The 26772-nt window shown below is 44.6% G+C and overlaps 1 protein-coding gene across 1 annotated transcript in view; it reads right to left on the reverse strand.

Moving 5' to 3' along the window:
* CACNA2D3 (calcium voltage-gated channel auxiliary subunit alpha2delta 3) overlaps positions 1-26772 on the reverse strand; it is a 798772-nt gene that overhangs the window by 368618 nt on the left and 403382 nt on the right. The window contains exons 12-13 of the mRNA XM_055079897.1: positions 16977-17066; positions 8586-8699 (exon numbers count right to left, since the gene is read on the reverse strand). Of these exons, the coding sequence (XP_054935872.1) occupies positions 8586-8699; positions 16977-17066 (204 nt within the window). The remainder of the gene's footprint in view (positions 1-8585; positions 8700-16976; positions 17067-26772) is intronic.

Raw genomic sequence — 26772 nt, forward strand, 5'->3', positions numbered from 1 at the left:
TTCGATGGCTGGCAGCAGGCATGCATCACTAGGCTTCGTTCCTAACTTGTCTCGTCATGTTCTTCTTGCTGGAGTCACAAGATGTCTAATAGCAGCAGAAGTAATTAAAAATAAACTGGGAGGTAGCGAACCGTTTCGACTCTCCCTTCAGCGGTGAGGAGGGCCTGTGTGAGCTCTTACCACGGTGACTGGAAATGTCTTTTCCTGTCATACCACTGACTGACCACGAGAAATGAATGTTCCTGCTATTTTCCTAAGACAGCTGTAGGACTGATCACCCTTGAGAAAATACAGCAACAACACAAACTCACCCAAAACTTTCAGACCAAGGGTGACTTCAGTTAGGGAGGGAGAGGGAGGGAGGGAGGGAAGGAGGGAACAGAGAAATGTAACCACCAGACTGAGCCCTGAAGTAAAACAGCAGTAAGAAATAGGCACATCTGGGAACTTTCATAGGATGTTTTAAAAAGTCTACTACCAAGACCACCCTCTACTGAAATTATTTACGATGAGGAGAGCCAGTACCCAAACCACACGCCCAGCCCAGGGCCATGCCTCGTCGACTGACTCCTGTACATCAGCCAGAGGAAGCTTCTGACGACAACCCGCTCGTGCCTCGCCTCTGCTCAAGAGCCTGCCATGGCTCCCCACTAGCCTTGTAGCACAATCCCAACTCCTTCGGTGCCCATCAAAGGCCAGAGGACCTGGCCCTGCCTGTCCTACCAGTACCCCACCACCCATGTCACTGCCCCCCGCCCACCAGGCTCAGCCAGCGGCTCCGTACCCAGCTCCTCACACACACCCAACTTCTGCTCCTCAGGGCCTTTGAAAATACTGTTCCATTCACCCTTCCATGCTCAGCTCCTTTCCCCACATGCTCTCTGCTTGGAGAGGGCTCCCCTGGCCACCCCATTACTCTGTCTCTGGCCCTTGCTTGTCTCCTTTAGAAGATTTATCATAGTTTCTAATTATTGGTCTTCTCACTTGTTATCTGTGATGTTATCTGCTCTGTGAGATCTCCTCGGAGCTGCCATGTCAGCCCCATACGCCTTGGCTCTGGTACAGTGGCCTGGGACACAGAGGGCCTTCAATAAAAATCTGTCGAATGAATGAATTACTGCGCCCCCATTTGGCTACTCCCCGTTATATCCCCTTCCAAAGGCCTCTGCCACCCTCAGCCCCCATCTTAATCTGGTTCTATGGGATGAGGATGACAGAGCCAGAGTGCAGGTGGGTGGGACGAGAATGTCGAGATCCCTCCTCTATGAGCAGTGGCACTTAACTCCTTTCCCAGTTGCCTGTGGTCTTGGGAAAAATCCCTCTCCTCTCAACCGGCTCAAAGGAAGGCTAAAAAAAAAGCTTTGTAAAATCATTTGAACGTCAAAGGGAATAATGTAGTTTAGGAAAAAAGAAAGAACAAAAAATTCCTTCCAAATCACTTAAGATTATTTAAAGGTTGCACTCTTAAAAAGATAAGCCCTCACTCCTCACTCAGCTCAGGAATTTTGCTCTCCAGAGTGGCACCTGTCCCCGGAAAGATGAGGAGAGAGGGATTCCTGGGCTTTCCAAAATCACCCCAGAGCTACCGAGGCAGAGCTAAGTCTTTCAGTCCCTCTGAGGCCACTAGGATACGGTGGGATTGAGGCTTTAGCTTCCAAATTGCCCCAGGAAGGCCTGGGGCAAAACTCCCAAGACAGCCCCTTCTTAGAGATCCATGTGATACCAGTTCAAAGGACACAGATTTCCAACAGTTCCCGAAAGTGCTCCAAAGCCAGGTCCCCAAACCATTCTATGATCAAGGGCTTCCCTTTACCCCCATACCAAGAGCTGCTTGTGTCCACCCCTCCTTGCAGCCCCACCAGGTGTCTTCCAAGGCCCCTGAGTCCTGGTTGTCTCTTGAGGGGCCTCACAGCTACCACCTCCACTTTTGTTTGGGAGGTAACAGATAATAAAACAGACAACACTCAACTGAAATAGCATTCACCTTTGAGATTGCCCTGTGCTTTTAGAAGAGGAAAATCGTTTAGGTGCACCCAGACAGCCTCGTCCTAAGGCTGCACAACTGGCTTTCCTCTTACTCTCTGCATGCAGCCCCAGTGGGTTCTGAGATCCCCAAATCTCTGACACTCTGCAGATTCTCCTGCACTTGGAGGTGGGAAGGCCAAGGAAACAAACTCATTGTCCTGATGACAGCATTCTCAGTATGGACAGCTCTTTCTCTGACCTAGGGCCATTTTGTTTTGTTTCTGCCCTTAAGAAGCGTGCATCCTGGTTAAGGGCACAGCCTGAGCATTCAACTGCTGGGTTGTCATTCTGACTCCACAAAACACTGTTATGGAACCCTCAGTCAATTATGTAGCTTCTTGCTGCCTCAGTTTCCCTCAATTGTGAAAAAGGGATAATAATAGTACCTGCCTTATAGGGTGTCTGTGAGAATAAAAACAAAAGAAACATTCAGAATGGTGCCTGACAGTCAGCATTCAGTAAGAATTAGTTTTGTTTTATATATTTAAGGACAGGAAATTGGTTTAAAACTTTCTCTTATTGATGGAGACTTGGGGAGGCGAAGTAAACTGAGCATTCTAATCCAACCTGTGTTTCTTATCACAGACCCACATGAAGCACAGACACAGTGGCATCTAACAGGTACAGAAGGGTCATTACCCACACTGCATACCCAGGCAGGATTTCACAGTTTACCTACAGCAGAAGTGAGTTAAGACATGGTCTGTTATGCGACAGCTGCAGTCAAATCTCTCTCCCTGAAGAATAACGCAGAGCAAAATAAGAGGTAGGAAGCCATGAGTGGGTGGATTCTGACCTCACAGTGACAGGGATTCCAGGAATTCCATTTCATTTGGATTCAGGGAGTCTCTGGTTTCCTGGGTCTTGGCAAAAAAAGGGAATCTGATTCTCTCCAGGGTGTTCCCTCTTGCTCCAGCAAACCAAAAGCTGTGACACTCTGCTACATGCCGTGTCACCACCAAAACGGGGTTCCAGGGGCAGTTACATCTCACATTTATGAAGATCTGACATTCCAGGCATGGGGTGCAGTCCCAGGCTGGGTACCTGCTGCTGGCTCTCCTTCTGGACCACCAGGTCACCAGGTACTGTGCCCCAGCCCTGGGCAGCCCTGAAGGAGCTGGCAGGAGCACAGAGGGACACAACTCACTCATGACAGAAAAAGAAAGGGTCGCACCACATATGGGGGAGAGACACCTACAGCATGGAGAAGTATTTGCCATCAAGTCTCCCGTCATGCGGTTCATCTCTTTATTTGAGTAGAACAAAAGCAATGGAAAGGCAGGAAGAACTCACCATTACCATCTTCTGCTGAATTCAGCCAATGCATAAATTTCTAAAGGCATCGCAATGACTCTCAACTATACCCTGGTTGGTCTAAATTTCTTCAAAGATTCCTTTAGATCAGGGGGTGGCAAACATTCTTAAAGGGCCAGAAAATGAATATTTCAGGTTTTGTGGGCCAGATGGTCTCTGTCACAGCTATTCAACTATTTAGCAACAGACGACATATAATCAAATGGGTATAACTGTGTTACAATAATACTTTGTTTACAGACAGTAAAATTTTAATGTCATATAATTTTCACAAGTCATGAAATATTCTTCTCCTTTAGTTTTTTTTTTTTTCCCCATTTAAAAATGTAAAAATTATTCCTAGCTCAAGGACTGCCCAAAGCAGGCAGTAGGCCATAGTTTGCCAACCTCTTTTTAAAATCTCTAACTTATCATTTTCTTACCTACCCACTCTGTCTTACACATCAGGGGAGGTAATGATTAAAAATTCTGTGACCTTTCTCTCTTTTTTTTTTTTTAGTTCACTTGAAAGAGCAACTATATAAATGGCAGGTATAGCCATTTTTCTAATTTAAATGTAGAAATGTAGGCAGCTTTATTTCTTAAGCAGATCCTGGAATGAGTCCCTTTCATACTGAGGAGTTCATATTTTATTCCAAGTGTGTAAAGCTGCCATGAAGCCACTAACCAATGTATATTAGGCAAAAGTAAATGGCATCCAATAAACGAATAAATAGCTCCTCATTTCTGTTCCCAGCAATAACATGCTGGCAAGGGACACACTGCATAGGCAGTCATGATGTCGCCTTCACAGACTCATAGTTAAATCACCAGTAATGGCTTCCTTCTTCCAACTCATTCTATGTTTTATTAAGCAGTTGCCTCGCACAAGGCCCTGATTAGGTAGCATTAAAACATGATACCCACAAGTGCTCCCCTGGCCTGCTCCCCATTTCCTTCTGCTTTCCTTTCTTGGAACCCAACTGCCATACTGTAAGGAAGTCCAGGCTACTGTACTGAAGAGAGAGGACTCACAGGGTCACCTGGAGGATTAGACACTGCATGGAAAGAGAGCCCTCAGGGAAGAGAACCAAGGCAGCTCCGCCAAGCTCACACATGAACACAGCTTCCTCAGTGACCCCACTGGACACCACAGGGAGCAGAATCAACCACCCAGTTAACCCACAGAATTGCAAGAAATAATAGATTGTTATTTTAAACCACTAAGTTTGGAGATGTTTCATAGCATTGCTACCGTGAAATGATTCTCTTTGCTTTCTCCCTTCACCTTCTTTCTTCTAATATTGATAGTTTTCTATTGCTGCATAAAAAGTGACCACAAATGCAGTGGCTTAAAATAGCACACGTTTGTTATCTTACAGTTTCTGTGGGTCAGAAGTCTGGGCACAGCTTAGCTGAATCTTCTGTTCATTGTCTCACAAAGCTGAAATCAAGGTGTTGACTGGGTTGTGCTTTCAACTGGAGGCTCAACGGGGGAAGAATCTGCCTCCAAGCTCATTCAGGCCGTTCACAGGATTCATTTCCTTGTGGCTATAACACGGAGGGCCCGGCTTTTTTCTGGCTGTTGGCCGGAGGCAAGCTGCTCCCAGTTCCTTGCCACGTGGAATTCTCCAAACAGCTGCTAACTTCATCAAACAGGCAAGGAGAGTCTCCTGGCTTCAGGGAGTGTCCAATCCCTCTTTCAAGGATTTTCAATTAAGTAAAGCCCACTCCTGATAATATTCTTTTAGTTAGCTAAAAATCAGCTGACTTGAGACCTTGATTACATCTGCAAGATTCTCTAACCTTTACCATATTCTATTGGTTAGAAACAAGTCACAGGTGCAAACTACACTCAAGGTGAGGAGCTTATACAGGGTGTAAACACCAGTGGACAGGAATCATGAGACTACCCTAAGGACTCAATGCTGTACTTCTCAGCAGGGACACAAAAGAGTGCATGGTGGTGGACTGGTCAGAGATTCAGAACCTGTCCTCAAGAACTCACCAAACCAGTGAAGATGAAAAATAGGCCCAGAAGTGATTACAGTACTGGACATTAAGTTACACACTTCTCTTATACAGCTCTGAGGGAGTGTAAAGTGTAGGGCTCAGGTAAAGACAAGATGGCATCTGGCTGGAGAAGAAGAGGGAAAGCTTATGGCAGACCTAAGAGAAAGGAACAAATACCTAGAGGCTGGGTTAATCTAGAGCAGTGGTCCAGAACCCTACACCTATGGGTATGTAAAGCATTTAAGTGAAGTGGGCTGAGAGGAAATAATGGAGCATGATGGAGGCCATGGCCAAAAGGAGCAGGCATTTGCCATCTAAGGGAGCAGCCATTCCTCAGCTCCAGCCGTTTTTTGCCATATGAGAATGCTGGCTCCAAAGCGCCATGTGTACCCCTTTATGAAAGTAAAACTTTAAAATTTTATATTCTATCTCCAGATTTTAAAATCATGATCAGTAACTGAAAAATTTTTAAACTAAGTATGAGCCAAGAAACACATGCCTGTGCACTGAATTTGACTGAGGGAACAGGCCCTTGTAAAGGTAAACAGAGGGAAGCAGAAGTGGCAGAGCCCACCAAGTAACCAAACCCTATTCCTTGGGCTGTTTCTGTGGCAGTAGTTCCCAAGTGCAGTTCGCCCACCAGTAGCATCCACATCACCTGGGAACTTGTTAGAAATGGACATTCTCAGGCCCCACCAGCCCTACTGAATCAGAATCTCTGGAGGTGGAGTGAGCAATCTGTGTTGGAACAAGCCCTCCAGATGATTCTCATCCTCACTCAAGTTTGAGAATCACTGTTTTACAGGAATCAGGTTCCAGCCTTAAGATCATTTTACTCTCTCCATTTCCTGTTTCTGTAATCTTGAAGCTAGCCAACAACAGCATGACCCAACCCTCTACTAAGTAACATTCAAAACAATAGAGAAAAATGACAGCTTAGACATGACACAGCATCTCTCTTTAACACAGTGCTAAATCACATTGGGGTTTTATGTAAATTTACTACCTGCACCTTCACAGAGAAGTCATCAAGAAGAGAATGTATATGCATATGAATGTCATGGAACTCTCCAGAATGGAGGATGGGAGGGATCCTGCTATTAATTTCTAATCATTGATAAAGGCCCTCTTGCTACAGAAAGAAAGTCTGCTTCTGCTTGATAATACTTTATAAGTAGATCAAACTGCTTCATGTAATGTTGAAATTTCTAGGACCCTGGTTCCAATTAATCCAAGAAAGCACCTGGCCTAAAGTCAATATTGTTCCTTTGGAAAGATATGTTGAAATTTGTGTTTTGTCTGAAGAGTTATGACTTTGCAGCCTTCATCCTATGCCTCTAAGGATAGGATGTTTAAATTCTAATATTCCTGGGCTACAGCTATCCATCAAGTATCACCAAGCAAGAAGGATTCATATGATTCAGCACATGAGTCTCACAAGAGACTACATTTGGTATTAATGTAGCTGCTTATTAAAAGCCCCTTTTACTTCCTTCTTTTATTTAAGATGGTCCTAAATAATGTGAAATATCCTTCAACATGCTGTGAGATGTCACAGCATCTGTGAACATCTTATTTGACCACAAAACGTCCATGGCCCTACCCATGTTTACTAGTGCTGTGGTCTCCCCACCCAGGCCCCTCAGTCACTAAGCCACGCCTCAGCGTTGTACATTAGGTAGTGGCCATGTGCCCAGCATTGTGCTGTGTGCTGCGGGGGTGCAAGCATAGCCAGCATGCTCCTCACTCTGCATCACGTACATTTATCAGGAATTAACTCTGGCCTCTACGTGTCCCTGGAAATCATCACCTGAAATATGTCATTTAAAATCACCTTGTCCAACAGTGAACTTCCATCTTATTCAACGGTTGGATTCTAAAGTCAGTGCTTATTGTGGGAGCTGCATTCAGCCAAACTTATTCCTGGATCTCCCTCAGGCAGGTGCCATGCCAGAGTCCCACCTACTCTCAGCAAGCCCAGCACAGCTAGTTTTCCCTCCAGCTTCAGAAATGGTGGCTTTCTCTAAGGTTGAGCAATAGGGGAGGCATCCATTTGGGGACCATGTTGTACAAAATATATATGTATCTTTAAGCACCGGAATCATGCTTAGTGAGGTGAGATGCCTGTGTTAACAGAGACACGTGGGGACCAAGAATGACTGAAAGAATGTGCAATGACTGCTCACGCTGCCGCAAGTGTACATGCTTTCTGGATACAGCTGAGTGCACAGTTCTCATTTGTCTCTGTTTCTTTTTGCCATGGGTGTGGTTAGTTCAATTCCCAGAAATTAAACAAACAGAGTTGAAGAAGCAGAACAGACTTGGTCTAGATAGCCTCATGCCCCAACAGAGACAGTCAGAGTAATGCCACTGGCACATAGGATAGGAAAGTGCCTTTGTGATACCCCCAGGAAAACACCCTGTCTGACGCACCTCTTTTTCTTGCTCATATTTCACCATTTAGTTGAGATAGTGATCACCAACTGCGAATCTGCTGACTGGTGTCCACTTGAGGAACTTATTAAAAACACAGAATCCTGGGCCACACCCTCAGAGATTTTGATTCTGTTTAAGTGTACAATAGGATCCACAATTTAAAAGATCTCCATAGGGAATTCAAACTGGCTAACAGCTTGAGGAACTCTGGGTTAAGGCACTCAAAAGACACCAAAAACCTTGATATCTGTCACTGATACCCTAACATATGCGTTTATCAGATAAATAAATGTTAGCTTGGAAACCAAAGAAAGAATTTGAATAGAGAACAAACAAGCTTTGACAAGAGCGAGGAACAGCACTGGAGGATGGAAAGGAGATTCTGGATGGTAATGAGGGCCCAGGAAGGAACTATAGGAACATGGAAACATAAAGGAGATGGCTACAGGGCCACCATGGCTGCCTTCACCATTCTATAGATGCTGGGTCCAGCAAGCAGCCCTGGCTCCATGGAAAACAAAAACAAAGAGAAGCACTGTCCATTAAGGACAAAAGCATACTTCACAGCGAATCTTTTCACTGAACACACTGAACATGTCTTCATGGGTTTCTTCTCTCTTCCAAGAAGTTTCACTTTGAAAACAAGAAAAGCCATCGTGTTCAGTTTTGGTCAACCAGAAAACACAAGTCTGAGAAACCACAGGTCATCATGAGATTAAGTCTACATGGGATACTTATCCATGGACAATCTGGAGGTTACAGTGCAATACAGATTCTCCACACATGGCACTGCATGGACGCCATCAACATCAACTTACCTTTCGATCTGGCCAATTGTATTTTGCAAAGATAGTGTCATAGGTGTCCACTGCCCCATCAGTGATGAGCATAATGGCCTGGCTGCAGATGCTTCCTTGTCCAGTGTGGTTGAACTGTGGAAAGAAATAAGTTCAAACTGAAAAACTCATCAGAGGGCTCTGTATAACCATGAGACTTCAGAAGCATGAGATCTTGGGCTTAGGAAGCCTCTTAAAATGAGAGCTCATTCTGCATCACCAAAAAGAACCTATAGGATAAGCCTTTCCCCACTTACGGATTTCCGTATTTGCTCTGAAAAACTGGAACTAAATATGAACCACAGAAGAGATTTCCTAAAAACACACACAAGGCAGGAAGTGAGATTCTAGGACAGTTAACCTCTCTTATCTTCAAGCATGGATAACACTTCAGAATACAAGTCCAAAGGAGTTGGCACAACAACCTTTTAGAAACACATTTACTGGCAGCAGAATACGTGACAGGTAACATGTCTTTAAAAATCTAAATGAGCCTAGTTTGAATGAGTCTGATGGATGCAGACTGTGCTATGTAATAAAATCAAGGAAGTTTTGTACACATAGAGAATGAAGTCAGGAACATGCCAATTCAGACTACACTGTAAGAACCCCATTTTTAGGGTTTGTTTTAAACATATATTTGTTAACATGTAACATTATATATTTGTTTATGTGTGTTAGTATGTATAGCATGCTGATATTCCAAGATTGTGCCCACTGGGGTACAAAACTCTAAATTTCAACTTTCAGTTTTACACAGCATCTCAAAAGTGCCCAGCCTTTGTGCGTGGGAGCTTGGGTGACCAGACTATGGTTATCAGAGACTCCTGTCCTTCCCCTGAATCTGGTGAAGAATCCCCTTAATGAATGCTATTAATGCTACAATTCAAAGCAATGTCCTTTAAAAGCCCTACAATTATATGACAATGGGGAACACACAAAACGACTTTAACCTTCAGTAGTGAAAACTCCCACCACTACAATCTGTGAAGTTTATTCATTTACCCTAAAATTATTTCCTAAGTGCCCACACAGCGCTGAGGATGAAACACAAAAATCTCTTCGCTTGTGTAGTTTGTATTCTGTTTGATGAGATACCAAAGTTAGTAAGTAAATGATGTTGTATGTTGGATAATGGTGATGCTAAGTTTAAAAAAAAAAAGCAAGAAAGGGGATAGAAAATGCAGAGGGCCAACTTTAGAAAAAATAGTTGGGGAAGACCTCAATGACAGGGTGACATCTGAGTAATACCTGAAGGAGGTGAGCATCTGTGGTTAAGGGCCTTTCAGAGAGAGCAAAGAGCATGTACAAAGGCATGGAGTGACAAGGTACAGGCACGTTCCATCTGTTGACCATGACACGGGGGAAGGATGGAGGCAGCCCTTGGATTTGCTGCTGGCTTCTGATGAACCAGAGCTAAAAAAGCACTCACACTGAAGAGTAATGCCCAGTCTCCAAGAACTTAGAATACTAATGAAGAGTCTGAAGTTGCAGTAACTTGAAAGAAGACTGGATGAATGGATGGATGGATGGATGGATGGAATGAATTGCCTCATGGCTGTATTAGGACAAAGCAAAACCAACTCAAAACATGCATGGAATACCATAGTATAGCAGAAAATACTCAAACCCATCTCAGCACCAAAAATTGGTGCCTAGGATAAGGTCTCTTTTCAGAATATCCTTTTCTCCATTTATAAGATGGCAATAACATGCTTATATGGTTGTTACAACACAGGTTATATGTGCATTATATGCTGGGCTACAAGTATTAACCTACTTAATCTTTACTACCCTCTGAGATAAGTACTATCATTATCCCCATTTGACAGGTGAGGAACAGAGGCACAGAGAGATTAGCTAACTTGCCCAAGATCACACAGCTGATATCTGTCATAGCTGAGATTTGAACCGAGGCAGTCTGGCTCCAGAATCTACTCCCAGATTCGGTACATTCTACATTCTACCTATGGCATCCCAATGATGAGATGACATTCCTCAATCCAATGGCTCCACAAATGTTCATTTCCTTCTCCTGCTCTTCCTCCCTTTATCCTTTCCAGTGTTCCAGGGTGGCACGGCAGTCACCAAGGCCACTACCCTGAGAGTGAGTGAGTGCTCCTTAAGTTCTGTGCCCTTGGAATGTGCCTCACTTTAGTCTTGGCCCTGACAGCCATTCCTGCAACTCAGACTGGACAGGTGCACTTAAATTAATGAGCAGACAGGGCCCATGATACAGTATCAGTAGGTAGAAATACCTGAGAACTAAGGCCATCGGACCACAAAGCTTTCCATGTAACTCCTATTCTACTGTCTTTATTGACATAACTTACTATTCTAGAAAACTCTTGCTCAGGAAGATGAAAACTGCAAATAAGTTTATTACTTATTCCAGGAACTTCCTGAAAGACCCATCAACTCTTCAATAGAAAGCATCAAAGGACAATTTATACCCTAAAACTCTTTGAAACCCTGACCTCAAAATCTTCCCCTTGCTGCATCCACCAATCCTAAACTATAATTTAGGATTTGTACCCGGTCTCAACGAAGCCTCTTCCCTCTCCTCCACTTTGAAGACCCACCTCAACTAGACTTTCATAGTCTCAATAAATGACTTTGTCCTTTCCTCTCTGAGACGCTACTAAGATTCTACCAACATAGTGCAATAAGAAAGAACAGCTTTGCAGCCTTGTCTTAACAACAGGATGCTCTGGAGATGTTTTGAAGAGCCTGCAATACAACACAGCCTTCACGGCATTGGCTAAACCCAGTGACGTGCCACTGAATACAAGTGATGTATGCATTTGGTCACAGAGGCTGCAGAAGGGATAAAAATCAGGACACCCCGGGACTGTTGTTCATGTAACTCATTTGAAAACATCCTGGAAAAACTCTCCCAAACAAAAGGCAAGAAAGAGAGGGAAATAAAGATATCTGAATACTGCAGACTGGAAGAAGGGGCTGCCCGGAGCTATTTACTCAAAACCATTACTTTCCTCTGTGGCTGAGTCCCTGGTTTTCTCTGCAGCAATCTGCAGTTGGAGAATTTTGAAGAATGCAATTAAATTCAAATGCTTTGATGAGTAATATCTCTTCTCTTCATATTTGTCTAGAACTTATTTTTATTGAATAGCGAGAGCGATGGAAGTGTTTTCCATAATAATAACAATGACAAGGGCCTGATGATGAACTACAATTAGCTCAGTGATTCATCAGTTAGCAGCTAAAATTTCAATGCATCCTGACATTTAGAGCATTTGGTTGTGATTAACAGTCTTTGAAATGTCACCAAATTTTATTTAATTGGCTAAGAAAAATTTTTAAAAGGTAATCACTGCAAAGATTGTCTTCATCGCCAAAAAAGATAATTGCAGTTGTCACATGACAAGGTAGATGCTAACTACTGTAGCAAACTGGCTCTGTGTTCTTAGGGAATCTAATGAATGCAGCAGAGATCAATAGCTAGAAGGGTCTTAGAAGTTTAGTTGAATGCGCCTTTCAAAGCCTTTAAGTCATCTGAGCAAATACTGAAACTGAAATGCAGGTAATTGCAAAACAGAATTAACTTCATTTAGTTATAGTAACCTCTGAACCATTCTAAGCTCTAACCATAATTGTCATTTCAAATTGTGTGTGTGTAAGGGAAAGAGAGAGAGAGAGAATGTGTATTTGTGTGTTCAAGAAATAGCTTTTTATTTCATACTGACTTGCAAAGGAAGGCATAATACACAGGAAGAGAATTATATCACTAAAGGTCATATTGATGAAGTGGAAAATAGCTAAAGCTTCATTTTCACGGGAGATTAACCATCTCTGTTTTTCAAAGTGTTTGGCTATTTAAAAGCCCAATGGCAAGGGATGGGATGGAAATGTTTCTGTCTCTGGGATAAATGTACACTCAAAAGAATATGGTGCCAACTGTCAACAAATCTCAAGCAGGGATATTTTGTAACATTTTTGTTCTTTCCATTTCTCGCTTTCTGGAATTTACACTCGACCCCTCAGACTTCCTGACTGGCCAGACCCCAGAGGACTTTTACAGGTGAAGACAGAGCAAGCAGGTGTGTGGAAGGTTTCCCTGGTTCAAAAATACTTCTCTCACCAGGTTTCAAGGGAAAAAATCCACCATGTGTTGGAGATTTCTCTGCCTATTAGAGGTATTGGGAGTGCAATACACCCTCTTAAAGGATAAAAAGATATTATTATGCCTGAAAGTGTGCTTGGTAAGCTGTGACTTCTACAAGATTCTATCCTGAGGTTGTAATATGATGTAAAGAGTTCCTGGGTCAATAAGTTTGAGTGCTGGTATAGACACACTTTAAAAGGTCTGATTACTGTGGGACTTCTAAGGCCTCTAGTAGCACAAGTGTATTGTGAGTCTCCAAAAGGAGGATGGCATCCTGCACCTTGACCACAACACCTACGTCGGAGCCTTGTGGCAGACCAGCATTCCACTGGGCATGCAGTGGGATCACTGACTTAGGAGTGTCTTTTTTTTTTTTTGAATTTTATTTATTTTTTTATACAGATTCTTATTAGCTATCCATTTTATACATATTAGTGCATATATGTCAATCCCAATCTCCCAATTCATCACACCAACCCCTCCCCGCCACTTTCCCCCCTTGGTGTCCATACGCGTGTTCTCTACATCTGTGTCTCTATTTCTGCCCTGCAAACCAGTTCATCTGTACCATTTTTCTAGGTTCCACATATACGCGTTAATACACGATATTTGTTTTTGTCTTTCTGACTTACTTCACTCTGTTTGACAGTCTCTAGATCCATCCACGTCTCTACAAATGACCCAATTTCATTCCTTTTTATGGCTGAGTAATATTCCATGTATATATGTACCACAACTTCTTTATTCAGGAGTGTCTTAAAACAAAAGTGATAAGTGAAAGGGATGGGGAGAGAAAAGGTGCCAGGGCAAGGAAAAGAAGAAAGGGTCAAATGAAGAGAAGCAGATATTCCTGAGGATTTGGGCAGGGAGTAGTACCAAAGCATCAAGAGTGGGAGCTGCTTCTAGAAACCATAGGCAACCTGGCAAAAGTTGAGGTTGCCTAGTGTCTCTGTAGTCACGGAGATGGCACTTCCCACCCAACCCAGCACTGCTGAAAGGGAGCAGGGCACCACTTCCTCATGCTGAATCCTCAGCCCCCATCCAGCAGGGTCAGCTTCATGGCATGTGATGTGCATAGCTGTACAGGGCCCCACACTTAGTTGAACACTCTGCTGTCACTCTCCTAAAATTCTTTTTAACTTTTGAACAGGACCTGCATTTTCATTTTGCACTGGGCTTCACAAATTAAGTGGCCAGTGCTGGGTCTATTCCTATCCCCATTTTACAGATGAGGAAAATAAAGGTAAAACCGAGCAGAGTTTTTTTCAAGGTCACACAGCAAGCTCTGAGTCAGGCTTCTCAGCCCAGCCTGCCTGACTCCAGAAGCCACAAATTTATAAACACAAGAAGCGCCTCCTAACTCTTCACTCCTTTACCACTTCTGCCAAAGAGCAGGAAAAACAGAAATCTGCAGGGCACATTTCCAAGCAAGGGACTCCCCAGCTCAGAGCAGCCGCCCCCCTGCACTAGACATCAGGTTTTTGAAATAAAGAGAGCCAGTTTCCCAAATGTGGCAAGTCCTTTCAATATCACCGCCTAGAAGAAGCCTGCTGAGATGAAGAGCTCGGCATCTCCCAGCCCTGAGAAGGTGCCTACCCAGGGTTCAAAGCAAAATTTAAAGATGAAACTTGGTCCTTGACTCTGGCCAGTTATGTTTATTAATTATTAACATGCTGTTAATAGGCATGTGTCGTCCCAACCACCGAGTTGTACACAAATGATAATTATCTGTAGCCAACAGCACTTTGGAGCGAGGTGAAAAGGAAGGGCCTCCAATTTGTATGAAGGAAGCTGAAATGACACCCTCCCTCCTTATTTTCCTCTTCTCTGCAGTTGTATATGATACTGGCTCAGGACTGAGATGTAAATGGCCTTCTATGTGTGAGTAGATATTATTGGTAAAAGAGTCTAGAATTAGGGCCTACCCTTGGCTTGAGAGGCCATTGTAGCTGAGTGGGAAAAACTCAAGTTATGGAGTCAGGCATAACTGACCACCAAAACAAGTGCAGTGCTGCGTGAATGCCCACCTGGAAACTGACAGCAGGCCGCCCACAGAGCTAGCTGGAGGCGAGGCCTCTGACCCTTTAGCTGGTCTCCCAGCTCCTGCGACACCTTAAGATAACTGTCACTTGTTTGCTTTCAGCTCCACCCCATGTGTTTTTCCTGAAAACCACATTTCCCAGGCTCTCCAACGGTTTTGACAAGTTTCGTCTTAAGGAGAACAAACACTGAAGGACACAACGGAGAAGCCAAGGTATTGCTAAGTCATTTCTCCCTTTCTCTCTGCTTTGGGGGCCTGGGCATTTTCCAGCAATAGCAGCATCTCCTCCAAGGCGCTAGCTTCCACAGGACAGGTCCTTCTCCCCAGGATTCCAGCTTGTGCTGGGCAGCCCCCTCCATGGTTTTATTCCCATCTGGACAGCCACAATGAGGAGGCTCTGATGGCATCCCTCCATCCTGTTGTCCTTCCTGCCCTAGAGGGGAGCTACCTCCTGCTGGTGCTAATCCACGGATTGTTTCATTCTTCGTTTGATTTCTCAGCTTTTCCATCCCCTGTGCAACCAACTTTCTGAGTTCAACTTCTGCTGTTTGAAATACCTAGAGTGGTTTCTATTTTTCTGCTTCTTAACATCTTAACTGCTACCTCCCTCGTCCAAAGCCACCATTATATGTCACTTAGATAATGTCCTTCCGGCTACTGTCCTTGTTTATCAATACAGCAGCCAGCAGATACTGTTAAAATCCAAGTTGGACTGTGTCATTCTCTGCTCAGACTCCATTGACTTTCCATCCTATGCAGAGCAAGAGCCAAAGTCCTCACTAGTGTCTATTAGGTCCACATGATCCTGCTACCTCCGTGATCTCATTTCTCACTACACTCTTTCTTCCCCACTTTGCTCTTGTCACACTGGTCTCCTTGCTGTATTGTAAATATGTCAAACATCCCTGCCTCAGGGCCTTTTCATTTGCTGTTCCTCTTGTTGGAAATTTCTTCCTCAAGATATCCATATGGCTGCTCCTTCACTTCCTTCAGGTCTCTACTCCAACATCACATAATCAGAGAGCTCTTCCCTGACCTCACTGTGTAAAGAAGCAAGTCCTATCACACTGAAACAGTGGTGCTATTGTTCTCCTTAAGACTACTCACTTCATATGTCTCTTCCCATTAGAACTGGGGTCAGCAAACCTCTGTAAAGGGCGACACAGTAAATGTTTTAGGTTTTACAGGCCACATGGTATCTATTGAAACTAATCAACTCTGCCATTGTAGTGCAAGAACAGCCATAGTCTATACACAATCAGGTGGGCATGGCTGTGCTCCAGTAAGACATTACTTACAAAAACAAGATGCAGGCTGACTTGTCTCCTGGGCCATAGGTTGCTGACCTTTTCACTAGGATGTTAGGTCCATTAAAGCAAACCCTTTGTCTATTCTGTTCACTGGTGTATTATTCCTAGTGTCTGACACTAAAAAGTATGCAATATATAGTAATTAAATAAATGATACAGAACCTGCATTAATACAGTCATTTCTTTTCCTACTGCCCTCCCAGAGTAAAAAGATCACAAAAGTTGCATGTTGTTCTAGCCTAACACAATCGCATTCAAGGGGCAGAATAACCAACCCAAGCTTCACCAACATATTTCACAGGATGTTAACAGGTGCTACTTGAAAAAAGGAATCTTTGTTCAAAGAAGTGGGAGAAACAGCAGGTGAAGTGGGATTCTTTTTTGCAGTACTTACTGAAGCCTTGAGTGTGCACTGGTACTGTGAATCTCCAGGGGGCTGGAGGGAGGGATAGGTAGAGCTTGTAGCACTCCCTAAACACACCACACGGAGAAGCCCTTCTCCCTCTGAACAGCGCCACAGGCAGGGACTCAGTGTGACACAGTAAGAAGTGAGTCTACTCCATGAAGAAACTGAGAGTTTTTCAGGTGAAAAGAAATCTGCATTAGATGGTGCTCTAGTGTTGAGACACTGACGGCCCCAGAGTCAATGAGTGTGTCAGGTGAGTCCCCTGACCAGACTGCACCATCAACTCTGCCCAGCAGGGGGCTGGTATGGCTTCACCAGGTGGACCTGGTTCCCCAGATCACTCATATGGCCAGCCTTACCCTCCCCCATTCTGTGCCTGTGAATACTGCTCAGTGACAGCCAGGGCTAACAATAATGCTGGTCCACAACTTAAAAAAAAATCCCATCTATTCTCCTGGAGAAGAGAAAGGCAAATCAAAGAGGAGCTTACATCACTGAGAATATTGAAGGCCTCATTCAGAGCTATATCCAGCATTCCGATTCCTTTGGCAAAAAGTTTGTCCAGATGCTCCCTGAAGTGCTGAAACAACAAAGCAAAAAAATCCATTAGCATCTGTCCTGTTATATGAAACACCAACCTTGAATGAACAAGCACATGCCAAGGCAAAACCAATGATTCGCAGACCCAAATGGTCATAATTTGGCTTCTGCCTTTCAAATTCAAAACATAAGAACTTATTCAATATAAAATTTACCTTCCACGTGTATTTTTTTAGCTTTGATTACATTTTAGGGGAAAAGAAGTTCAGATTTTGGTGAAAAGTATGTAATTTGTTGAAAATTCCTGCTTTCCTCTCCAGTTTCATCTCCCATGACTCTCCACTCTCCCACCCTCTATTTTCCCACTCTTGATGATTTTTTAAGACTCCATGCATGCCCTCCCTCCACTGGGAACACACTCTCCATCCATTTTCAGCCCTCCCCTCCCCATCGTGATGGTCTCTCTTACCTACTTTTGGGGTCTCAGTTTGAACATCACCCCCTCCTGCCCTGGGAACCTTCCCAGAACACCCACCTGAGAGCTTGGAATGCTTCCTTGCAAGCCCAGGCTGGCACATCAGGCTCAGATCCACCATGCACTTAGTATTCAGGTGTGTAATCGCCTGATTAGATTCTCTCCCCACTTAAGACTGTGATGTTCCTAAGACACGGCATGTCTGGTTGTCTATTGTCCCCTACATCTACCACGTTTCTGATACACAGAAGGTGCTCAATAGCCACCTCCAAAGAGCCAAAGAGTGAGGCTAAAGGCTGGATCACAACATGAGAACTGTGACTATGGAAAGGAAATCCAGGCTACAAATAGAGAGGGCTTCGAGGAACAGGCAGATGGGAAGAAACCTCTTCAGGAGCAGTCCCAGGCCCTCCTGCTATGTCGGTTCCACAGAAGCCCAGCATTAGCTGGAAAGTAAAGGGGACAAAGAAAGTGACTGTGAAACCCAAACATTTCTGCTTCCCAACAAAGAGGCAAGAGCGGGCCCAGGCGCATGCCCAGGTACACAGGAATGTACATGATGGTCAATGGCCCAAAGCCTATGTCCACAGCAACACAGCACCTGGCATCACCTTCCGACTGACCCATTCCAAAACCGTATCTTTTCTACTGAAATGAATTATTCTCTTTCCAAAGGCATCTACACCCTTGTCTGCTGGGGAAATGGCTGGAAAAGTCACTAGGAGGGAGAGGGGCAAGAGGGATGGGTTAGTGGTAAAGGTTTGCCAGTGACTTCCTGGCTTAGGAGTGGCTTCCTTTCTCCTACTGTGCCTGAGACCCAACAGTGCTCCAAGTGTGCCATCAGCATCCACATGGTGACACCCACTCACAATGTGTCTGCCTGAGGACTCCAAAAGTGATCGAAGCATCATAGAGACTGATCCTAGGACATGACTGATGGTTCTAAGATGCTGTTCTGCCTGGGGTTTCTGGTCATCAGGATGGACTGCAGGTTTGCTGGCAAACTGGACTGGAAAGCTTGAGTGGGATCCATATGGTGATCGGCTTTATTTATTTTTTTAAAAATAAATTCATTTATTTTATTTATTTATTATTTTTGGCTGTGTTGGGTCTTCATTGCTGCACACGGGCTTTCTCTAGTTGTGGCGAGTGGGGGCTACTCTTTGTTGCGGTGCACGGGCTTCTCACTGCAGTGGCTTCTCTTGTTGCAGTGCATGGGCTCTAGGAGCACGGGCTTCACTAGTTGTGGCACATGGGCTCTAGAGTGCAGGCTTGGTAGTTGTGGCACATGGGGTTAGTTGCTCCGCGACATGTGGGATCTTCCCGGACCAGGGCTCGAACCCGTGTCGTGTCCCCTGCATTGGCAGGCGGATTCTTAACCACTGTGCCACCAGGGAAGCCCTGGTGATCAGCTTTAATGACACCTAAGCCTAACATGAATCAAGGCCGGATGTGAAGTTGGCAAATCACCCTGGGGATACTCATACCACCCACAAGACCTCTTCCCGGGTCCAACCCTTCCAGCAACCATGCTCTCATGCTAACCAGAGCAGCCCCGGTTCTGGAAGCCTGCTCTGTGTTAGGTCCTTAACAAACACCAGTCAACTGGGTCCTCACAGCAACCTTGTGAAGTTCCATCATCCCACTCTGCAGATGATAAGACTGAGGTCCAGTACTGTGCCTAAATTCACATACCTCCAAGCTGCCTGGCCCAAGTTCTACCCAGGTCGGCTTCAGCTGCTCTAATGCCCTCCTTCTTACCACTACACACCTGCTGCTCTTTTTTTTCTGGTGGGGCGTGGGGGGGATAGCCTGCATGCCAGGCACTGGCTATGAGCTTGACATACACTTGGCCAGTTTGTCTCCAGTATGGTTGCTCTTAATCCCCGCACTTGGGCTGCAGCTGAGTCTACAGGTGATTATCAAGTGGCATGCTGAGGACCAGGGACCCAGGCAAATCACACATCCAGGAACCAAGTTTCCTGTTTCTCTGTTCTCCTTGCTCGATGCCTAAGGCCCAGCAGGATGCCGAGCTCATGGCATGTTCTCCATGAGCACTCGGTGGACAAACCTAGAAAGCTGACTGAATCTGAAGAAGCCCATGCATCCCGCTGCAGGTGGGCAAGAGGGGATCAGAGCAAATCAGTCTGCCTTCTCCAAGAACCTCCACCCTTGGAAACTCGACTTGTGGGTGAGTGGTGACCACCAAGAGGACTTAGGCTTGGCGAGAACCACCTCGGGGTGGCCCCAACACACCCTACAGGACACAGAGCAGGATGATAGGCCCATCAGAGAGTCTGGTCTTTAACCGGCTCCAGATTCACATCCCAGTGACTGGACGCTGCCTTGACAAGTTCGTTCTATTCATTTGATGTCATTTCTGTCAACTGCATTTAATTGTGCTCAATCACACAAGTTTACACAGTTTTTTTTAATAACACACCAATTTTTCTTTTACTCCATGTGTAGCTGCATGTCATGTGCAGAATGTTGCTTCAGGCAATGGTTGCTTTTATTGTTGGACATTTAGAGCAAAATGCAATAACATGTCATGGAATTCCCCTAAATTTGTTATTATAACAAGGTCAATTGTGATTTTGTTTCTTCCTGGTAGAAACTGGGTTCATATATGAGACAGAAAAAATATTTCCTCAAGTTAAAGGTTTCCAAATGATGTCACAGATGAAAGTTTCTCTTTATTTCTTCCTCCCTGTCCTCTCCCTCACGACCAAACTCCCTTTCCTCCTACTTCACAACCTAAACCAACTCAACTTCATCATCCTGGTCTTCCACGCTCTGCATTTAACCCTCAGCCCAACTCTCCTCCAAAGTGGGGACAGGGGGTCTTGCCTTCCGGGGAACCATCTCCTGCAACATGACCTCCACTAAGAGCTGCTCTGTCCATTATGGTAGCCATGAGCTACGTGTAGCTATTTACATTAAATTTAATTAAAATTACCTAAAATTAAAAACTCAGTTCCTTGATCACACAAGCCACATTTCAAATGCTCAACAGCCCCATATGGTTGGTGGTCACTGCATTGGACTGTGAAGATTGAAGCATATCTCCATCATCGCATAAAGTTCTATTGGATAATACTGACCTGGAGACACAAGTGCTAGTCTGATCTTTCCTCTTGAGTAATGGTGAGTCAGAGGAAACTCTAAGGCCAGTGGCTATGTGTGATTTTGCCTGTCCAGCATCCTTTCCCCTTCTTCTGATTTTCCTTCTTCCCCGCCACTCCATAATTTATATAAATTGGATGAGACTAACATCTCTCTCTCTCCTTCCCAGATCAAGGGGTGGGCCCTTTGATCAGCCCTGTCCAGTCTGTGAATTCCATCCCAGAGGCCACAGTTGGGCTTCTACTGGAACATGAGGAAGAAGACTCTCTCTCCATTGAGATTACTGAAAGGTCAGGGAGGCAGGCTGGTCCTGCCAGCAGCCATGAAGCCACTGCACAGGAAGAGCTCATCTGAATAAAGGTAACAGCCAAGAAGAACAGAGCCCACGATGGAAGGGGGCGAGATAGAGTCACGACAGCATGGCTTGAGCCCCTAGATCCAGCCATGCTTAGTTTTCTCAGGTAAGCGAGTCAATAAATTTGCTTCTTTGCCTGACCAGATTTAGCTGTATTCAGGCCACTCAATCCAAAGGACCTGGATGACCAAGCCCATCACAATAACCCTGGCTGAGACAATACCTCCCCAAAGACCCCCTTGCATTACAATGATCCTTCTCATCTCATCTATGCCCCACTCCTCCCCTTCTTAATCATTGTCACTGCATTACCTGGTTTGCACATTGTCTGAGTGCCCATGCCAGACAAAGACAGGCATTTCCTACACAGCACACTCGTGGGGCACATGGATGGAACAGCCATGGCTTTTGCTCCCCATGGCCTGGAGTAACTTGCTGAAGATGAACTCTAATGTGTGCACTCCAAGGGTAGTGACTGAAAGGGAATGAAGGGGCCTGGCTGACTGCCCTGCAGCCTTCTTATCAATACAGATGTCTTTTCCTATTCTCAGGTGTGGCTACTTACTGTAAGATCAAAAATGTTTATATTTAATGCAATCATATTAAACTTGTATGTTAGCAACTGGTATATAGACCCCATGGACTTCGCAGGAATAAAACTGAACTGGGATTCAAGAGACTGAGTCCTAGTTCTGGCTAGTCCACTTACTGGCTATGACACCCCGAGGCAAGTAGCTTTGGCTTTCAGGCCTCAATTTTGCTCCCTATGAAATGGGGATGGGAAAGTTTCTGTGTACTGGGTAGAAAAGTGAGAGCATCAGTGCCTTAGAAGCAGCAAGCAGGAGCCAGATGTCTTCAATTCCAACTCCCACTTTGCCACTCACCCCCTCTATAAGCCTTAGTAAAGATACTTCCTTCATCTATGCCTTCTTTTCCCTCTTAATGCAAGAGGTATCAAGCTGACCTCTATTATTACAGGAAAAGTCATCTGAAAGAACTGCAATGACAGAAACATGTGAGACTACTTTAATTTCATATTTGCTAAAAGAAATACTTGAAAAAAAATCCTGCAAAACTTTACACCTTAAACACCTATGCCAACTTCCTGGTTTACAACTTCACAGTCTAATTCACCTTGAAAAATGACTTATTTCACCCTTTAAGGGCCAGGTTTTATTAAATGGAGAGACGCGTGGTTGATTTTACTGACACCAAGGCCTCAGTGTCTTTCAGAGCAAGCTACCAAAGAACAGGAGGTTCAGAATTAGCCGAGCCAGGAAAACAGTCCTCAACAACTATGTGCCAGAAGGTGGCCAGTTTCCATTATTTTTCTAAATTAAAATAAACAATTTATTGGGAATGGTGACAGTTCCATTTTATTATTAAACTTCAATAAAGGAGGATGCGGCTGGCTTTTTATCTTTGCTTTAGGCACTCATGCAGCATATGCTGCTGCTCAGGAGAAGGCCTCGCTTCCAAAGCAATTAGTGCAGCTTAAAGCCTGGGGAGATGAACCAGCACGAGGGCCACGACTGCCTATGCCCGATGCCAGCAGGCACGGCGAGGCTGCTTATCTCTGTGAAACAGTCACAACACCCAGGCCAGTGGAGGGTCCTGGCGAAACAACCCTCTCCCTCCACCAGCATTTGATTTAGTTGAATCAATACTGATAACTCTCTCTGTGATAATAGCAATCATGTTTTTTCCTATGTAATTATAATGGAACGTTTGAGTCATCCCAATTAAAAGCAGGGGATTAATATAAAAAGTGGCCATCGGGAGACAAAACAATTCCCCATCCACAGAGTCACTGAGAGCCAGTGGTCCTGGCTGGGGTTACTTGGGGGAAAGGCTAACAACCACCTATCAATGATGCCCATACAGGTCACTTAAGTTCAGCAGACCCAAATTTTGTGCCCATTACATCTGGACAAGGGTTGCTGCAGCCATGGGAAGACTTACAGAAATTGCCTCACCCAATTCTTCCAATGGCAGCCAGCACTGGCCGGATGATAACTGTGTGCTGGGCACTGGGTATTTTTCATCCATAACCCCACTTGATCCTCCTAAACACCCCTAAAAGGTACTATTAGGTTCCTATTTTACACGTAGGCAAATGGAGACTTAGAATGGTGAAATACTTGCCCAGGATGGCAGAGCAAGTAAGAGGAAGGTGGGTTTCAAAGTGCAGAGCCCCATATCTAAACCCATAGGCATTTGGCCCCTTCCAATACACAGGGTGCAGCTCTCAATGTCCCTGACAAGACGCAGCATACGCAGACCTAGGGATCTCATGCAGGGCTGGTTTCATGGGTACATGACATATGCAGCCACACAGTGCCCCATGCTCAAAGGGCCCATGCTTGGTTTAATGCTACGCTGTCACTATCTTGAAATTCTTAATAATTTTACTGTTGAATCTATGTTTTTTGATGACATCCAATGGAACAAGATTGTGCATGTGAGCAAAGGAGATATGCGAAGTGTGCAGGTCCCTGTTTCTTGCTGCCTGGGTCACACCTAGCATCTGTCAGTGCCCAGGGAGTGCAGAATTCTGATAGATAGCTAGAGAGCAGGTGTTCATCAAACATGCTTGGCTTTGTTAGGTTACTTTGTATTATGGCCACCAGATGACAAACTAAAATTAAGAAGCTAGAGGTATGAGTGCTCTGTGAAAGCTCTCCAATCTTCAGCTCTATGAGTAATAGACATGGTGCCACTCGCCTTCTCCTAAAATAGGGATACTGCTCATGTCAATATGAAATCAGACTGAATAGAGGAGCAGTGTCCCAGTGATCATGTCTGTCTCATTCTGACGCCAAACTCCTCATGAAAATTTCCAAAAAAGCCTTTACACATTGCAATGGTCCCATCACCAACAAGCTCCAAACCCAAACTGCAGCAGCTTGTTTGTCAAAGACTCAGAGGCTCTCCATTCTTGCCTTCCAACCTGACTGATACTAGGCCACGAGATGATTTCATATAAATATGGACTCTTCATCATGATGTAATTCCTCCTGACAACAAACCCTCCTTCACCCCCAACCCTGGGATAATTCTCCCATGCTCCAGTGGAGTCTGAGAAATCCCCTGGCTTAATTTTACACCATCTTTTGGGCACATATGTCATGGACCTAGGGCATGAGTACTTAAGCTGAGGCTGATGTATATAAAGCACCCAATACTGTGGTCATCAGTATTACCTTCTCTTCTGTCTTGGGTACACTCTTTCTGCTAGGTCTCAAACCACCCCCCTGGACCACCCATTTTCCAGAAACCCTTTTCTCTAACTCTTTAGGGACATATTGTGATTTTTCTTTCCTGGGGAAAGCTACCCTTTGTTTCTTATCTCCTCACTACGTGTGCTCCCCCTCTACATGCTGCAGAGAGAAGCACTTGTACACATCTTGTGACACCACTACCTCAAAGTGAATTAGACTGTCATTAGATTCCGGTGGGGAAGGCAGACTGTGAGATTGTGTTTCTCAAACGTGAAAACACAATAGCCCAATAAAGCTGGTTTTAAAGAGGCAGGTCCAGATGTTTGCAATTTGGGGGAGAAAGTACAGACCTGATAGAACTGTGTCTGAGTCAGTCCCCGTTTCTCCTTAACGGTGTATATTACAAATTGAAGTGTCTGGAGGTAGCAGCTGTTTAATACTAGCACCAAATTAGAGACAAGATGGATCTCCTGGATGTGAACAATGAGTATTAATTCATACCAGGTAGTCAGTTGAGCTACAACCTCATTTCAATGGCAGAAGCACTAACTATCCCATGTAAGATGATGATGATGAGCACAGAATTGGATATTCTCTGCAATCTGGAAATACTTGGAAGTGGAACCGGTGCCTCCACAGAAGCTCTTTGCACAGCAGGGCAAGGCGGGGTCCAGGAGGACTCCCTGCCTTATCAGTTCATCATCCTCCTTGTGAGGCCTCTGAGGGAGCCAACTCTGAGAACCTTCCAGAGACTGAGGAAAGCCACAGTCCAAATGCTACTTGGACAGAAGCACTTGCTTTGTGTCTCGCCTGGCAAGATGCCGTTGTATGTGTGTAAACAGGCAGGCCTCACTCTTCACATCTTTCTGACATTTCTGAAGGTCCAAGTTCATAAACTTTATAAAAACCTTGAGTTGATTCAAGTTTGCTTCTTGGAGGAAGGAGGCTTTCATCAACTGTAGTATACAAGACCAGACAGAAGTCACAGCTTTAGTTCATTCCAAACACAATGCCAAGCTCTGGAAACTTCAGCTATGAAGAGATGTATATTTATAGTTGGCATCTCCATGAGAGAAAGGACTTCATTGTCTTGCTCACATTATGGCCCCAACACCCTTATGGTGCCTAGCTAGCCCAAGGCAGACACTCAAATACTTGTTGAATCAATGGACCAACTAAAATATATAAAAAGCCTTATATGAATGCAAAAGTTAAATATGATTGGACCCAAGTTCAATTCTATGAATTATAGGGAATTAATCGAGCAAATATGCAAATATTTATACACAGATGCTTACTACAGCATTATTTATAAAAGCAAAAAAAAGGAAAGCAGGGCTTCCCTGGTGGCGCAGTGGTTGAGAATCCGCCTGCCGATGCAGGGGACACGGGTTCGAGCCCTGGTCTGGGAAGATCCCACATGCCGCAGAGCGGCTGGGCCCGTGAGCCATGGCCGCTGAGCCTGCGCGTCCGGGGCCTGTGCTCCGCAAGGGGAGAGGCCACAACAGTGAGAGGCCCGCGTACCACAAAAAAAAAAAAAGGAAAGCAAACTATATTTTCAACAATAAGGAGGTTGAAATGCTCTGTAGCCATCTAAAATATTGTAGAAGAATATTTCAGGGACTAGAAGGGTTATCACAACTTGCTATTAATTTTAAAAGACATTTAAAGAAATTACAATCTACTTTTTTTTAAAGCACATATATCTGATATAACGGCCTTCAGGATAAACACAATGGTATTATAGTAGGTTCTTTTTGGTAAGATTACATGTGACTTAAAATTTTCTTCCTTTTGCCTATCAACATTCTTTATTATTTTGTATAATAAGAAATGTTAAAAATGAAAGCATCATTACACAGACAAAGCCTCAATGCTGTAGATGAGCCCCCTCTTCCTAGCATGTCCACATTTGTGGAAGAATTCCAAATTTTGGAATCAGCCTTGAAGCCACCTTTCAATATGCAGAAATACCAGGTTGCTCCATACGACAGACAGACATGCTATCAAGTGCCCATTGGGTGCTTGACTCTTGACCTGGAGCAGTAGGGACAGTGGAAGAGATGGTCCCTGCCTTCAAGGGAACCAGAAAAACCCACACAATGACACCTCAGAGGGGCAGGCCCTTGAAAGAAAGGAAGAGAGTGGATAGATGAGGCAGAGAGAGCCTGGCAGATAGGAGGAATTCTTGGAAAATAAAAGAACTGAAAACAGTTGGGTGAAATAAGCAGTCTTGGAGCCTTGTTTAGGAGGAGGCTAGGGACAGCATCTCTTCCTCTTCGGTGGAGCCACCTACCTACATTCTCCGGGCTAGGCAGATGGCAGGGCCAGTGCTGTCTCCTAGCCCAGCTCCCTAATTGATTCTGCCTGTGCTACAAATGCAACCAACTCGCTAATTAAGGCAGAGCTGATTGAAGCTTGTCCTCATCTGTGGTTATTTCTTCTTTCCACACGTTTGTTGATAGTGACACCGAACAGAGGGGGACCACCCACAAAAACCTTCAACTTCAGACAGTGGAAATGTCTAAACAACAGCAGGCACTGCACTGCTTCAACTCCAGTTTGAAAT

The sequence above is a fragment of the Physeter macrocephalus genome, chromosome 18 (genome assembly GCF_002837175.3).
Source record: "Physeter macrocephalus isolate SW-GA chromosome 18, ASM283717v5, whole genome shotgun sequence".
Taxonomy (NCBI): domain Eukaryota; kingdom Metazoa; phylum Chordata; class Mammalia; order Artiodactyla; family Physeteridae; genus Physeter; species Physeter macrocephalus.